The 15,016-nt window shown below is 39.9% G+C and overlaps 1 protein-coding gene across 1 annotated transcript in view; it reads right to left on the bottom strand.

Annotated features, from left to right (window-relative positions):
• The window catches only part of EXOC4 (exocyst complex component 4), a gene marked incomplete at both ends in the record, with an annotated part of 836,896 nt that overhangs the window by 792,450 nt on the left and 29,430 nt on the right, over positions 1 to 15,016 (bottom strand). Inside the window, 1 exon segment of the mRNA XM_079711536.1 lies at positions 10,576 to 10,770. Coding sequence (XP_079567662.1) covers positions 10,576 to 10,770 — 195 coding nt within the window.

The following is a 15,016-nucleotide window of genomic DNA, read 5'->3' as shown; positions in this document are numbered from 1 at the left end:
CTTAAAGAATAAATCATCATTTTCCAAGCAAGCAGGATAAGGATTAGGTTCAAGGAAATTTACGATTCATAAAAAAGAAATCTATCACATCCCTATACATCAGCAACAAATAACTAGAAATTATAATTAATAAAGAGCCACTATTTTAAAAAGCAACCAGGAGCTGATAGCCAGAAGTAAAGCTAACAAAATACATGTACTGTCTCTAAGGAATACATTACGAAGCATTATTATAAAGCACATAAATTAAGACTTCAATAAATGAGAGATACCCTGTTCTGAAAGACCTGATATTACAAAGATGAAATTCTCCTAAATTTAATCAAAATACCATCACGCTTTTCATGGAACTTGACAAGTTGATACCAAAATTCATATGGAAGAGAAAAGGGCCAAGAATAGCACAGACAGTTCTGAATAGCAAAGTGAGGGAATGTCTTCACCCGCTATCAAGATATATTATAAAATTATAGTAATTAAAACAACATGGTTTTGGTGCAGCTATAGACAAGACCAACTGAACAACAAAAAGAGCTCAGAAACAGACCCATGCACATGTGAAAACTTGGTATGTGACCAAGATGGAATTATAAATAGGTAGGAAATGAATTCAATAAATGGTCTGAGCCAAGTGGCTATATAGAAGGTAAAATTAGATCCCTAGTTCACACCATATATGATAATATATTTTAAATGGATTAAAGACAGTGATATAAGGGGGGCCGGAGGAAGATGGCGGAAGAGTAAGACGCGGAGATCACCTTCCTCCCCACAGATACATCAGAAATTCATCTACACGTGGAACAACTCCAACAGAACACCTACTGAACGCTGACAGAAGACCTCAGACCCCCCAAAAGGCAAGAAACTCCCCACATACCTGGGTAGGTCAAAAGAAAAAAAGAATAAACAGAGACAATAGGATATGGACGGGACCTGCACCAGTGGGAGGGAGCCGTGAAGGAGGGAAGGTTTCTACACACTACAAGCCCCTTCGAGGGCGGAGACTGCAGGTGGCGGAGGGGGAAAGCTTCGGAGTAGCGGAGGAGAGCACAGCAACAGGGGTGTGGAGGGCAAAGCAGAGAGATTTTGGCACAGAGGATCGGTGCCCTCAGGCACACACCAGCCCGAGAGACTTGTCTGCTCGGCCGCCGGGGCGGGCGGGGCTGGGAGCTGAGGCTCGGGTATCGGCTTTCAGTCGGAGCGCAGGGAGAGGTCTGGGGCTGGCGGCAGGAAGAGACCCTGAAGGGGTTAGTGCTAGCCCGGAGGGAGTCCGGGGAAAGGGTCTGGAGCTACCGGAGAGGCAAGAGACTTTTTTCCCTTTTGTTGCCTGCTGCGCGAGGAGAGGGCATTCCCCTCCCTCCCCTCTGCCTGAGTGAGCCAGAGCCCCCGAATCAGCGGCTCCTTTAAACCCGTCCTGTCTGAGCGAAGAACGGACGCCCTCCGGCGACCTACGCGCAGAGGCGGGGCCAGGTCCAAGGCTGAGACCCGGGAGCTGTGAGAGCAGAGACAGGGAAATCTCTCTGTGCAGCCTCCGACGCAGCGGATTAAAGCTCCACGGTCCATTTCATGTGCCCTGCGTCTGTGGAGTGCATGAATGGACAGCGAATCATCCCAAATTGAGGAAGTGGACTTTGAGGACAAGATTTAAGACTTCCCCCCCCCCTTTTTTTTTTTTCCTCTTTTTACAACGAATTATCTCAAATTAAGGAGGTGGACTTAGCAAGATTTCAGACTTTTCGCCCTTTTCCTCTTTTTACAACGAATTATCCCAAATCGAGGAGGTGGACTTGGAGAGCAAGATTTTTGATTTTTCCCCCTGCTCTCCTTTTGTGAATGTGTATGTGTAATCTTCTGTGTAAGAGTCTCTCTGTATAGCTTTGCTTCCACCATATGTCCCAGGGTTCTTTCGGTCCGTGTTTTTTTTCAATAATTACTTTTTAATTTTAATAACGCTACTATATTTCATACTTTATTCTATTGTACTTTACCTGCTCTTTCTTTTTTTCCTCCCTTCCCTTCCTCCCTCCCTCCCTCCGCTCCTCCTTTCCTTCTTTCTTTTTCTTTCCTCCATCCCTCCCTCCCTCCCACCCTTCTTCTTTCCACTTTCTTTTTCTTTCCTTCCTCCCTCCCTCCCTCCCTCCTGTCTTTCTTTCTTTCTTTCCTTCCTCCCTCCCTCCCTCTCTTCTTCCATTCACTCTTCCTTTTGCTTTCATTCCTCCCTCCCTCCCTCCTTTCTTTCCTTTCTTTCCATCCTTCCTCCCTCCCTCCTTTCTTTCTTTCTTCCTTCCTTCCTTCCTTACTTCCCTTCTTCCTTTCTTTCAATCTCTCTTTCTTTCTTCTACTAATTATTTCTTTCTACTTTTTCTCACTGTTATTCTGAGCCGGGTGGATGAAAGGCTCTTGGTGCTGCAGCAAGGAGTTAGTGCTGTGCCTCTGAAGTGGGAGAGCCAACTTCAGGACACGGGTCCACAAGAGACCTCCCAGCTCCACATAATATCAAGCAGCGAAAATCTCCCAGGGATCTCCATCTCAACACCAGCACCCAGCTTCAGTCAACGACCAGCAAGCTACAGTGCTGGTCACCCTATGCCAAGCAACTAGCAAGGCAGGAACACAACCCCACCCATTAGCAGAGAGGATACCTAAAAACATAATAAGGCCACAGGCACCCCAAAACACACCACCAGACGTGGACCTGTCCACCAGAAAGACAAGATCGAGCTTCAACCACCAGAACACAGGCATTAGTCCCCCCCACCAGGAAGCCTACACAACCTACTGAAACAACCTTAGCCACGGGGGACAGACACCAAAAACAACGGGAACTACGAATCTGCAGCCTGCAAAAAGGAGACCCCAAACACAGTAACATAAGCAAAATGAGAAAGCAGAAAAACACACAGCAGGTGAAGGAGCAAGATAAAAACCTACCAGACCTAACAAATGAAGAGGTAATAGGCAGTCTACCTGAAAAAGAATTCAGAATAATGATAGTAAAGCTGATCCAAGATTCTATTTCCCAGATCCAAAATCTTGGAAATAGAATAGACAATATGCAAGAAACAGTTAACAAGGACCTAGAAGAACTAAAGATGAATCAAGCATCGATTAAAAACACAATAAATGAAATGAAAAATACTCTAGATGGGATCAATAGCAGAATAACTGAGGCAGAAGAACGGATAAGTGAGGTGGAAGATAAAATAGTGGAAATAACTGATGCAGAGAAAAATAAAGAAAAAAGAATGAAAAGAACAGAGGACAGTCTCAGAGACCTCTGGGACAACATCAAACGCACCAACATTCGAATTATAGGGGTTCCAGAAGAAGAAGAGAAAAAGAAAGGGACTGAGAAAATATTTGAAGAGATTATAGTTGAAAACTTCCCTAATATGGGAAAGGAAATAGTTAATCAAGTCCAGGAGGCACAGAGAGTCCCATACAGAATAAATCCAAGAAGAAATACGCCAAGACACATATTAATCAAACTGTCAAAAATTAAACACAAAGAAATCATATTAAAAGCAGCAAGGGAAAAACAACAAATAACACACAAGGGAATCCCCATCAGGTTAACAGCTGATCTCTCAGCAGAAACTCTACAAGCCAGAAGGGAGTGGCAGGACATAATTAAAGTGATGAAGGAGAGAAACCTGCAACCAAGATTACTCTACCCAGCAAGGATCTCATTCAGATTTGATGGAGAAATTAAAACCTTTACAGACAAGCAAAAGCTGAGAGAGTTCAGCACCACCAAACCAGCTTTACAACAAATGCTAAAGGAACTTCTCTAGGCAAGAAACACAACAGAAGGACTATACCTACAATAATGAACCCAAAGCCATTAAGGAAATGGGAATAGGAACATACATATCAATAATTACCTTAAATGTAAATGGACTAAATGCTCCCACCAAAAGACACAGAGTGGCTGAATGGATACAAAAACAAGACCCATATATATGCTGTCTACAAGAGACCCACTTCAGACCTAGAGACACATACAGATTGAAAGTAAGGGGATGGAAAAAGATATTCCATGCAAATGGAAATCAAAAGAAAGCTGGAGTAGCAATTCTCATATCAGACAAAATAGACTTTAAAATAAAGACTATTAGAAGAGACAAAGAAGGACACTACATAACGATAAAGGGATCGATCCAAGAAGAAGATATAACAATTGTAAATATTTATGCACCCAACATAGGAGCACCTCAATACATAAGGCAAATACTAACAGCCATAAAAGGGGAAATCGACAGTAACACAATCATAGTAGGGGACTTTAACACCCCACTTTCACCAATGGACAGATCATCCAAAATGAAAATAAATAAGGAAACACAAGCTTTAAATGATACATTAAACAAGATGGACTTAATTGATATTTATAGGACATTCCACCCAAAAACAACAGAATACACATTTTTCTCAAGTGCTCATGGAACATTCTCCAGGATAGATCATATCTTGGGTCACAAATCAAGCCTTGGTAAATTTAAGAAAATTGAAATTGTATCAAGTATCTTTTCCGACCACAATGCTATGAGACTAGACATCAATTACAGGAAAAGATCTGTAAAAAATACAAACACATGGAGGCTAAACAATACACTACTCAATAATGAAGTGATCACTGAAGAAATCAAAGAGGAAATTAAGAAATACTTAGAAACAAATGACAATGGAGACACGACGACCCAAAACCTATGGGACGCAGCAAAAGCAGTTCTAAGGGGGAAGTTTATAGCAATACAATCCCACCTTAAGAAACAGGAAACATTTCGAGTAAACAACCTGACCCTGCACCTAAAGCAATTAGAGAAAGAAGAACAAAAAACCCCCAAAGTTAGCAGAAGGAAAGAAATCATAAAGATCAGATCAGAAATAAATGAAAAAGAAATGAAGGAAACGATAGCAAAGATCAACCAAACTAAAAGCTGGTTCTTTGAGAAGATAAACAAAATTGACAAACCATTAGCCAGACTCATCAAGAAAAGAAGGGAGAAGACTCAAATCAGTAGAATTAGAAATGAAAAAGGAGAAGTAACAACTGACACTGCAGAAATACAAAAGATCATGAGAGATTACTATAAGCAACTCTATGCCAATAAAATGGACAACCTGGAAGAAATGGACAAATTCTTAGAAATGCACAACCTACCAAGACTGACTCAGGAAGAAATAGAAAATATGAATAGACCAATCACAAGCACTGAAATTGAAACTGTGATTAAAAATCTTCCATCAAACAAAAGCCCAGGACCAGATGGCTTCACAGGTGAATTCTATCAAACATTTAGAGAAGAGCTAACACCCATCCTTCTCAAACTCTTCCAAACAATATCAGAGGAAGGAACACTCCCAAACTCATTCTACGAGGCCACCATCACCTTGATACCAAAACCAGGCAAGGATGTCACAAAGAAAGAAAACTACAGGCCAATATCACTGATGAACATAGATGCAAAAATCCTCAACAAAATACTAGCAAACAGAATCCAACAGCACATTAAAAGGATCATACACCATGATCAAGTGGGGTTTATTCCAGGAATGCAAGGATTCTTCAATATACGCAAATCAATCAATGTGATACACCATATTAACAAGTTGAAGGAGAAAAACCATATGATCATCTCAATAGATGCAGAGAAAGCTTTCGACAAAATTCAACACCCATTTATGATAAAAACCCTGCAGAAAGTAGGCATAGAGGGAACTTTCCTCAACATAATAAAGGCCATATATGACAAACCCACAGCCAACATTGTCCTCAATGGTGAAAAACTGAAACCATTTCCACTAAGATCAGGAACAAGACAAGGCTGCCCACTCTCACCACTCTTATTCAACATAGTTTTGGAAGTTTTAGCCACAGCAATCAGAGAAGAAAAGGAAATAAAAGGAATCCAAATTGGAAAAGAAGAAGTAAAGCTGTCACTGTTTGCAGATGACATGATACTATACATAGAGAATCCTAAAGATGCTACCGAAAAACTACTAGAGCTAATCAATGAATTTGGTAAAGTAGCAGGATACAAAATTAATGCACAGAAATCTCTGGCATTCCTGTACACTAATGATGAAAAATCTGAAAATGAAATCAAGAAAACACTCCCATTTACCATTGCAACAAAAAGAATAAAATATCTAGGAATAAACCTACCTAAGGAGACAAAAGACCTGTATGCAGAAAATTATAAGACACTGATGAAAGAAATTAAAGATGATTTAAATAGATGGAGAGATATACCATGCTCCTGGATTGGAAGAATCAATATTGTGAAAATGACTCTACTACCCAAAGCAATCTACAGATTCAATGCAATCCCTATCAAACTACCACTGGCATTTTTCACAGAAGTAGAACAAAAAATTTCAAAATTTGTTTGGAAAAACAAAAGACCCCGAATAGCCAAAGCAATCTTGAGAACGAAAAACGGAGCTGGAGGAATCAGGCTGCCTGACTTCAGACTATACTACAAAGCTACAGTAATTAAGACAGTGTGGTACTGGCATAAAAACAGAAAGATAGATCAGTGGATCAGGATAGAAAGCCCAGAGATAAACCCACGCACATATGGCCAACTTATCTTTGATAAAGGAGGCAGGAATGTACAGTGGAGAAAGGACAGCCTCTTCAATAAGTGGTGCTGGGAAAACTGGACAGGGACATGTAAAAGTATGAGATTAGATCATTCCCTAACACCATACACAAAAATAAGCTCAAAATGGATTAAAGACCTAAGTGTAAGGCCAGAAACTATCAAACTCTTAGAGGAAAACATAGGTAGAACACTCTATGACATAAATCACAGCAAGATCCTTTTGGACCCACCTCCTAGAGAAATGGAAATAAAAACAAAGATAAACAAATGGGACCTAATGAAACTTCAAAGCTTTTGCACAGCAAAGGAAACCATAAACAAGACCAAAAGACAACCCTCAGAATGGGAGAAAATATTTGCAAATGAAGCAACTGACAAAGGATTAATCTCCAAAATTTATAAACAGCTCATGCAGCTCAATAGCAAAAAAACAAACAACCCAATCCAAAAATGGGCAGAAGACTTAAATAGGCATTTCTCCAAAGAAGATATACAGACTGCCAACAAACACATGAAAGAATGCTCAACATCATTCATCATTAGAGAAATGCAAATCAAAACTACAATGAGATATCATCTCACACCAGTCAGAATGGCCATCATCAAGAAATCTAGAAACAATAAATGCTGGAGAGGGTGTGGAGAAAAGGGAACACTCTTGCACTGCTGGTGGGAATGTGAATTGGTACAGCCACTATGGAGAACAGTATGGAGGTTCCTTAAAAAACTAAAAATAGAACTACCATATGACCCAGCAATCCCACTACTAGGCATATACCCTGAGAAAACCATAATTCAAAAAGAGACATGTACCAAAATGTTCATTGCAGCTCTATTCACAATAGCCCGGAGCTGGAAACAACCTAAGTGTCCATCATCGGATGAATGGATAAAGAAGATGTGGCACATATATACAATGGAATATTACTCAGCCATAAAAAGGAACGAAACTGAGCTATTTGTAATGAGGTGGATAGACCTAGAGTCTGTCATACAGAGTGAAGTAAGTCAGAAAGAGAAAGACAAATACCGTATGCTAACACATATATATGGAATTTAAAAAAAAAAATGCCATGAAGAACCTAGGGGTAAAACGGGAATAAAGACACAGACCTACTTGAGAACGGACTTGAGGATATGGGGAGGGTGAAGGGTAAGCTGTGACAAAGCGAAAGAGAGGCATGGACATATATACACTACCAAACGTAAGGTAGATAGATAGTGGGAAGCAGCCGCAGAGCACAGGGAGATCAGCTCGGTGCTTTGTGACCGCCTGGAGGGGTGGGATAGGGAGGGTGGGAGGGAGGGAGACGCAATAGGGAAGGGATGTGGGAACAGATGTGTATGTATGACTGATTCACTTTGTTATAAAGCAGAAACTAATAAAAAATAAATTAAAAAAAAAAAAAAAAAAAGACAGTGATATAAGAGATTCTCTTTATGACAGTAGGATAAAAAACTTTCTCAAAATAAGTCACATGACAAAGGAAATAAAGAATGAAAAACATTATTGAATTAAATTTTAAAACTTTTTAATAAAAGACACCCTAAACAAAAAGATATACCACCAACTGGGAAAGATATTTACAATCCATCTAACAGACAAAGGATAAGTATCCAGAGTACATAAAGAACTACAACAGAAAAAGAGGAACTTCTGGGAAATCTCTCTCTCACACTTACTCTTTTCTAGAGGTGACAGCCCTTCCTTCCCACACAACTCCCCAGGACCCCCCTTCCCCCAACCACATAGTTTTAGTTGGAACTGACAATCACAGTACCCAAGCTGCCTAAACTAGATCTGACCCCCATTTTTGAATTAGAAGATTATTTTCCTCTGCAAAGCTGGAAAAATGTAAAATACAGCTCACAACCCTTCTTTTCTCCACACACCCAAACCCCGCCCACATGTGGAAGAAAGTCTATAGTAAAACAATGAAAAAACATGCAAAAACATACAGATGGCATTGCACATATACTCCTGTTCTTTTAGCAGACTGGTTACATGAGTAAAGCAATTATTTTACCTAAGCTAGCTGGAGCTGAATTTCTGTAACTTACAGCCAAGAATTTAAAGAAGTATTTAATGAGGTCCTTAAGTCAAAACAAAGAAAAGACAGTGTTCATTATTAATTAGCTCTTAAATAAATTAGCCCTTAAGGAATAAAGGCTAATCCTAAAATCTGAAACCCTAAAATGAACATAATTAACACCAAAATAAGTTCTAACAACCTATTTTTAATATATGGCACTTGCTTTAAAAGCAGGCCCACTACAAAAAATCATGATTCAAATAGATGTGTAAATGCTACACAAATATATATAAGCTTATCTATTCTGATTGCTGAATCTTGAATATTTAGCACATATATGCCTTCCTAACACATAAACCAACAGCAAAGCTAAAGAGGTGACTAATTTTTTTTGTTGGACACCATATAGTCATTATTAAGGAAGATGACACTAAAGATACTGAAAATACCCAATTATTTTACCACTCCAAAGAAAAGACCATTATTAATCTCCCTCCACTGTGGAAACTGACTATTCACTATCACACAACCAGGTTTTAATATATGAGAGAATATCACGGCGCAACTCATCTCTTGGTTACCAAATTTCCTTTAAAGCTTCTTATGACGGACTTAGAGCAAAATTCTTCTTGAAAGTCTGAATGAATTAGAACCACTTAGAGGATTTAACCTGTTTTTCTCCCACTAATTCCTCTCAGTGTTTTTTTCCCCCCCAGTGCTACAGCCAATCTAATTTGTTGAAACAAAGATAAGGGACTTTCACCTACTGTGAAAAGAAAATCCAAATACAATCCATCTACTCCTGAAAGTTTCTGTAGTCGCCAGACAACTGTGAGAAGGAAGTAGGGAAGTTTGTGTGGAAAGAGGAGGTGGAATGAGCAGCCCTTGCTAACAGCCACAGGCCCTAGGAAAGTTAGCGCTTTTAGGGAGCAAGATGTGTATTTTTGTTTTTTTATTCATTATCTTGACGCTCAGCCACATGTACCACCAGCTGCAACCTTCTCTGAATTTTCATTCCTAATTCAGAAAGTAGCAAAACGGGCTTCCTTGATGGCACAGGGGTTAAGAATCCACCTGCCAACGCAGGGGACACAGGTTCAAACCCTGGTCCAGGAAGATCCCACATGCCACGGAGCAACTAAGCCCGTGCACCACAACTACTAAGCCTGCGCTCTAGAGCCCGCGAGCCACAACTACTGAGCCCACGTGCTACAACTACTGAAGCCTGCATGCCTAGAGCCCATGCTCCGCAACAAGAGAAGCCACCACAATGAGAAGCCCACGCACCGCAACAGAGAGTAACTAGAGAAAGCCTGCGTGCAGCAACGAAGACCCAACGCAGCCAAAAATAAATTAATTAAATTAATTAATTTTTTTTTAAAAGTAGCAGAATGGATGAAGATACAGGCTAAAGGCTAGGCTGTGGAATACTCCTGCTGGACAAAGTTATTCCAGAATTATTCCCCCCAAAATTATTTTCTTTCTTATCAACTTAAAGGAAAAAAAACAAAGCCCTAATGTAAATAGTCCTTCACAGAATTTTTGGAACATAGTTTATAAATCTCCTAAACTTCTCTCTCATGCAGATTTCATTCTTCAAAATGGGATTCATTAACTATCTTCCTCTGAAACTAGGACAAACACCTCTCGTTACCATTCCAACATGACTGAAGTACTGGTTTCTTACCATTATAATTCTTGCCGCTTTTCCAGAGGCAGACAATGCAAACAATGACATTAGGAAGAGAATCGCCTACTGTTGCAAACACTGACATTAGGAAGAGAACCAGGCAGGCTTCACCTGCAAGGGCTCGTGAATCCCAAGAGGGCAGTTTGTCATGTGCTTCATGAAGGACAGGATTCAGAGAGAACAGAAGGAAGCACTCTATCTTAGCAGAAATGCCCAGGAGCGCAGGCTGTGCTCTTACCAGCATGTCGGTGGCACTGAGATAGTGCTTGCTGGCCATGCACTGTTCCAGCTTTTGAGGCACTTGCTTGATATTCTCGATTTCATCCAGCAGGTTCAGGACATGCTTGTGTTCAATTCCTTCAATCCACAATTTCCGAAGCTCATCTCGTTTGCAGTGCAACAGCATCTTGCATGAAAGCAGATTCTCTTTTACCTACAATAGAACAGTTTCAATCTTGGGTCAGTCCAAAGTCTTTCCAGCCTAAACCCACAATTTGATTAGTATTCTTCACCAGTACTGCTATAAGTGACAGTTCCTAGTTATCACTGCCACTCATTCTGCTGTGGTTAATCTGCTTGTGAAATTCTAATCCTGGTTATAACACAGACTCACTTGCTCAGGTCTCCACTTCTCTGTATTTTCTCTCCTGAGAAATGAGACAATTACTCAGGATATAGAGCATACACTCTGAAAATATGAAGTTCCACACCAAAGTTAATATATCTAGAAGGGAATGACTGATTTGAGAGTCCGTGCTATTATTCCTTCCCCATTCTTCCTGGCATATTTCCTATTCAGCTGATAGGTCACTTGGTCCATCCTTCTAGGTCTAGAACTTTAGCTGAAGTTGATAACAAAGGAAATGGACGCTCGTCTCAACTGACTAAAATGAAGGTAAGCCCAGTTTCCAGAAAAGAGTAGACGCTTCCAGAGACAGTCGTGAAATAAAGGGAATTAAAACATACCAAGAATTTTTTCCATGTATTCTGATTTTAGGTATTAAATATGACAGTTGCAGGCACAGTTTGCTGACCAGCCTAGGCACAGTTTGATAACATAGGAGGAGGAGAAGAGAAGCAGGGAAGGGTAGTCACCATGTACATAAGTGTATTTTCATGTTCTACCCTAATTAAAAATTTGATTTTTATAGCATGAAAAAATAAAAAGAATCATGACCTTTCACAATTCATAGAACTACTTTCATATACTTTTGACATTCCTTTACATGTATTTTTATTTAAATTAGAATTTCATGTTTGTTTACAGTTTTGGTTTTGTTTTCTGTTTGAGGTAAAATTTATGCATGAAAGTGTATCTATCACTTGATGAGTTTTAGCAAATGCATACACACCTGCAATAATCCAAACCTTCGTCAATATATAGGACATTCCCATCACCCTAGAAAGTCTACCATGTTTTTAACAATTAAAAATCTGTCTTCTTTTACAACATTTGGTGTGGTGGTACACAGACTCATGATTCTATTTTTTGGTGACTGTAAAACTAAATTTTGACATTTTTCCAGCAAACATAGAAAATACGAATTGAATGCTAAAATTAGAAGGTATCTTGAGACAGCATCTAATCCAATCCTACAACTTTAGGACAATATCTAAATCATACTTTTATCAAACTGTCCAATGTAAAAAGAGCCCTGAATAAACAGGTTTTGTAATCTGTCTTGATTAGCACAGAAGAATGACTGTTAGCTTTCTGGGGAGTTATAGACGCCTTTGACAATCTGTTGAAGAAGGTTCTAATCACCTCTACTTCTTCCATCAATCCCAAAGAGATAGCAAAATAATTCTATTTATTTTTTTAGCATAAAATACCAAGAAAAGAGAGAACAGAGAGGAGGGAACAGCAAGGATGGCAAGAAACCCTTGGAAGCTGGTAAGAAGAGGGCTGGCATCAAGTGAGGTTTGCTAACACTGAAAAGGAGGCACCAAGAATATTGAAGGCAAGAGTACAGGGTTGAAACTGAGTATCTTGAGCCCTCATCCAACTTCCTCATCAAACCACACAGACATGTAATTCCCTCCCCCACGGCACTGGCCAAATAGGAGGTTTACAACCTGAAGAAACTGAACTAGAAAGAATCTGGACCAGGAAGTGCCAGACAGCTGAGAGGAGGGTGTGAGGCACTGGACAGAAAACAGGATGATGAAGTCAAAGTGGACCCACTGACAAGTAAGGTCCTCAGCTCTCTCTGGACCCTCAGCCTCCTTCCTGGGTTGGCTCCGATAACACTCAGCTTGACTTTGAGCCCCAACACAGGAAACTTATGGCTTTCCCCTGGGAAAAACAACCAAGGAAACTGCTGGGTCCCTACCCAATCATCGCTAGACAAGCCCCACCACATGCTGTGAGCGCCATCTCAGCTTTGTAGTATACCTCCCTCCTCCATCCAAACAGTTAGCCAAGGATCACCACACAGTCAAGGAAAGCCTGTAATATGGAAAGACAGGCATCAAAACAAAGAAAAAAGTGCTGAGGGGAGTAGGGGAACAGAAACTAGGCAGGAAAAAGAAATTTTAAAAAGCTATAATTAATATCCCTTGGGGGAAAAGATATTACATCAATGAAACAAGAATAGGATGCTATAAAAAATTCAGAGAATGAAAAACAGCTCTTGGAAATTAAAAATATGATAGGAAAAAAAATCCAATATAAAGGTTAGAAGAGACTCTTGAAATCTCCAAAGAGTAAGACACAAGAAACAAAGAAAGGAAAATAGGAGATAAAAGAAAATGGGGTGGTTGATCCGAGAGGTCCAAATAAGAATTCCAGGGGAGGAAAAGTGAGACAAAGTGGAGAAAAAATAATAATAAAATGCAAGAAAATGTTCCAGAGTAAAAGACATGAACTTTCAGATTGAAAAGGCACACAGAGTGTTCGAGACAATGAAGTGAAAAAAGACCCAGGGCACATTATCCTGACTCATAAGAACACAAGGATATAGAGACAATCCTAAAAGCTTTCAAAGGAGGAAAAAAAGCCATACAAAGGACTGTGAATCAGAATGCGTCTCAACAGCAACACTGACAGCTACAAGACAAAGGAATAATGTATCTTCAAAACCCTGAGAGAATTATTTCCCAGAAAAACTATCAATCAAGTGTGAGGAAAAAATAAAGACATTTTCAGGCATGCAAGCTCTTAAAAAATAAACCTCATATGCACCATATCTCAGCAAGCTACTGAAGAATGTACTCCATCAATATAAGAGAAAAACAAGAGGAGAAACAAGAGGATCCAGGAAAGGGGGAAACCGATGCAGAACAAAGGCAATGGGATTTTACAATCATTAACTCCAAGGAAAACGAAAACAAAACTGCACAAGCAAAAATAGTATGCTGCTGGGCTTCCCTGGTGGCGCAGTGGTTGAGAATCTGCCTGCTAATGCAGGGGACACGGGTTCGAGCCCTGGTCTGGGAAGATCCCACATGCCGCGGAGCAACTAGGCCCGTGAGCCACAACTACTGAGCCTGCGCGTCTGGAGCCTGTGCTCCGCAACAAGAGGCTGCGATAGTGAGAGGGCCGCACACCGCGATGAAGAGTGGCCCCCGCTTGCCACAACTAGAGAAAGCCCTTGCACAGAAACAAAGACCCAACACAGCCAAAAATAAATAAATAAACAAATGTGGGGTTTAAAAAAAAATAGTATGCTGGATGGTTTAGATGTAAATATTTACGTCGTTATAATAAAATACGCACCAGCTATTTAACCAAAAACTAGGACACAACTATACAGAGAGGATGAGGGAAGAAGATGAGGTGAGGTGGGGGAAAGAGTGAAGGAGGAACCATAACTGGAAGCTCATATACAATGTCTAAAATAGAAAGATCCAGAAAAGTAGTATAAGCATATTACTTAGAAATACAGAAATACGAATCTCTGGAAAAAAAAAAAAACTAAAAGAGTAAAATTCCATACCTCTGAAGTGTTGGAATTACTACTTTGGTAGGATGAGGTAGGGAAATGCTGGTTTTTATCAGCATTTGTGGTTTTATTTGATTTTTTAAACACATTTCTCAAGGCCATTCCTAGATCCTCTAGGAGTTCTTGGTGCCTGGGTTAAGAACTCTAGCTATTAAATCCATTCTATGTTAAATCTTAGTTAAAATCTCTCAGAACCTAATTTCTGATATTCTACTTATATCACCTTGGTTCTATACTTCTCAGCTTTTCCCTCTGTGTGTAACGGTTACTATGGAAACTGTTAAAAATAAATTTTATGTCATACAACACCCAACTAGGCTCTGGATGCAGATAGTGGGAGATAAACTTACAGGGTGTCAGTAAAGCTTGGCAATCTCCCTTCTGATTGGAAAAAAAGACCATTATGGCATTTCACACTAGGATATATACAATGTAATCAGCTCACTCCTCACTTTTACATACTACATGGAGGAAAATGAAAAGGAAGGTAGAATGTGTGTGTGTTTGGGGGTGGGGGAAATGGCATCAGGCTGTGTGGAAAATGAACATCACCAAAACCATTTCCTAAACGGTTTAGCCAAAGCTGCAGACATAAGAAGCTAAAAGAACTTTTAATACTAAATTGCCCTGAGGCTTCAGCTTTTTGATCAGAAAAGTCAGTTATGAAGAAGTGTTCTTTTAAAACTTGGGGTGGCAGGGGGAATACCAGTCAGCAATAAAAGGGAAGAAATGTGA

The sequence above is a fragment of the Hyperoodon ampullatus genome (assembly GCF_949752795.1).
Source record: "Hyperoodon ampullatus genome assembly, chromosome: 9".
In the NCBI taxonomy this organism is placed as follows: domain Eukaryota; kingdom Metazoa; phylum Chordata; class Mammalia; order Artiodactyla; family Ziphiidae; genus Hyperoodon; species Hyperoodon ampullatus.
This window is presented reverse-complemented; position numbering and strand designations above follow the sequence as displayed.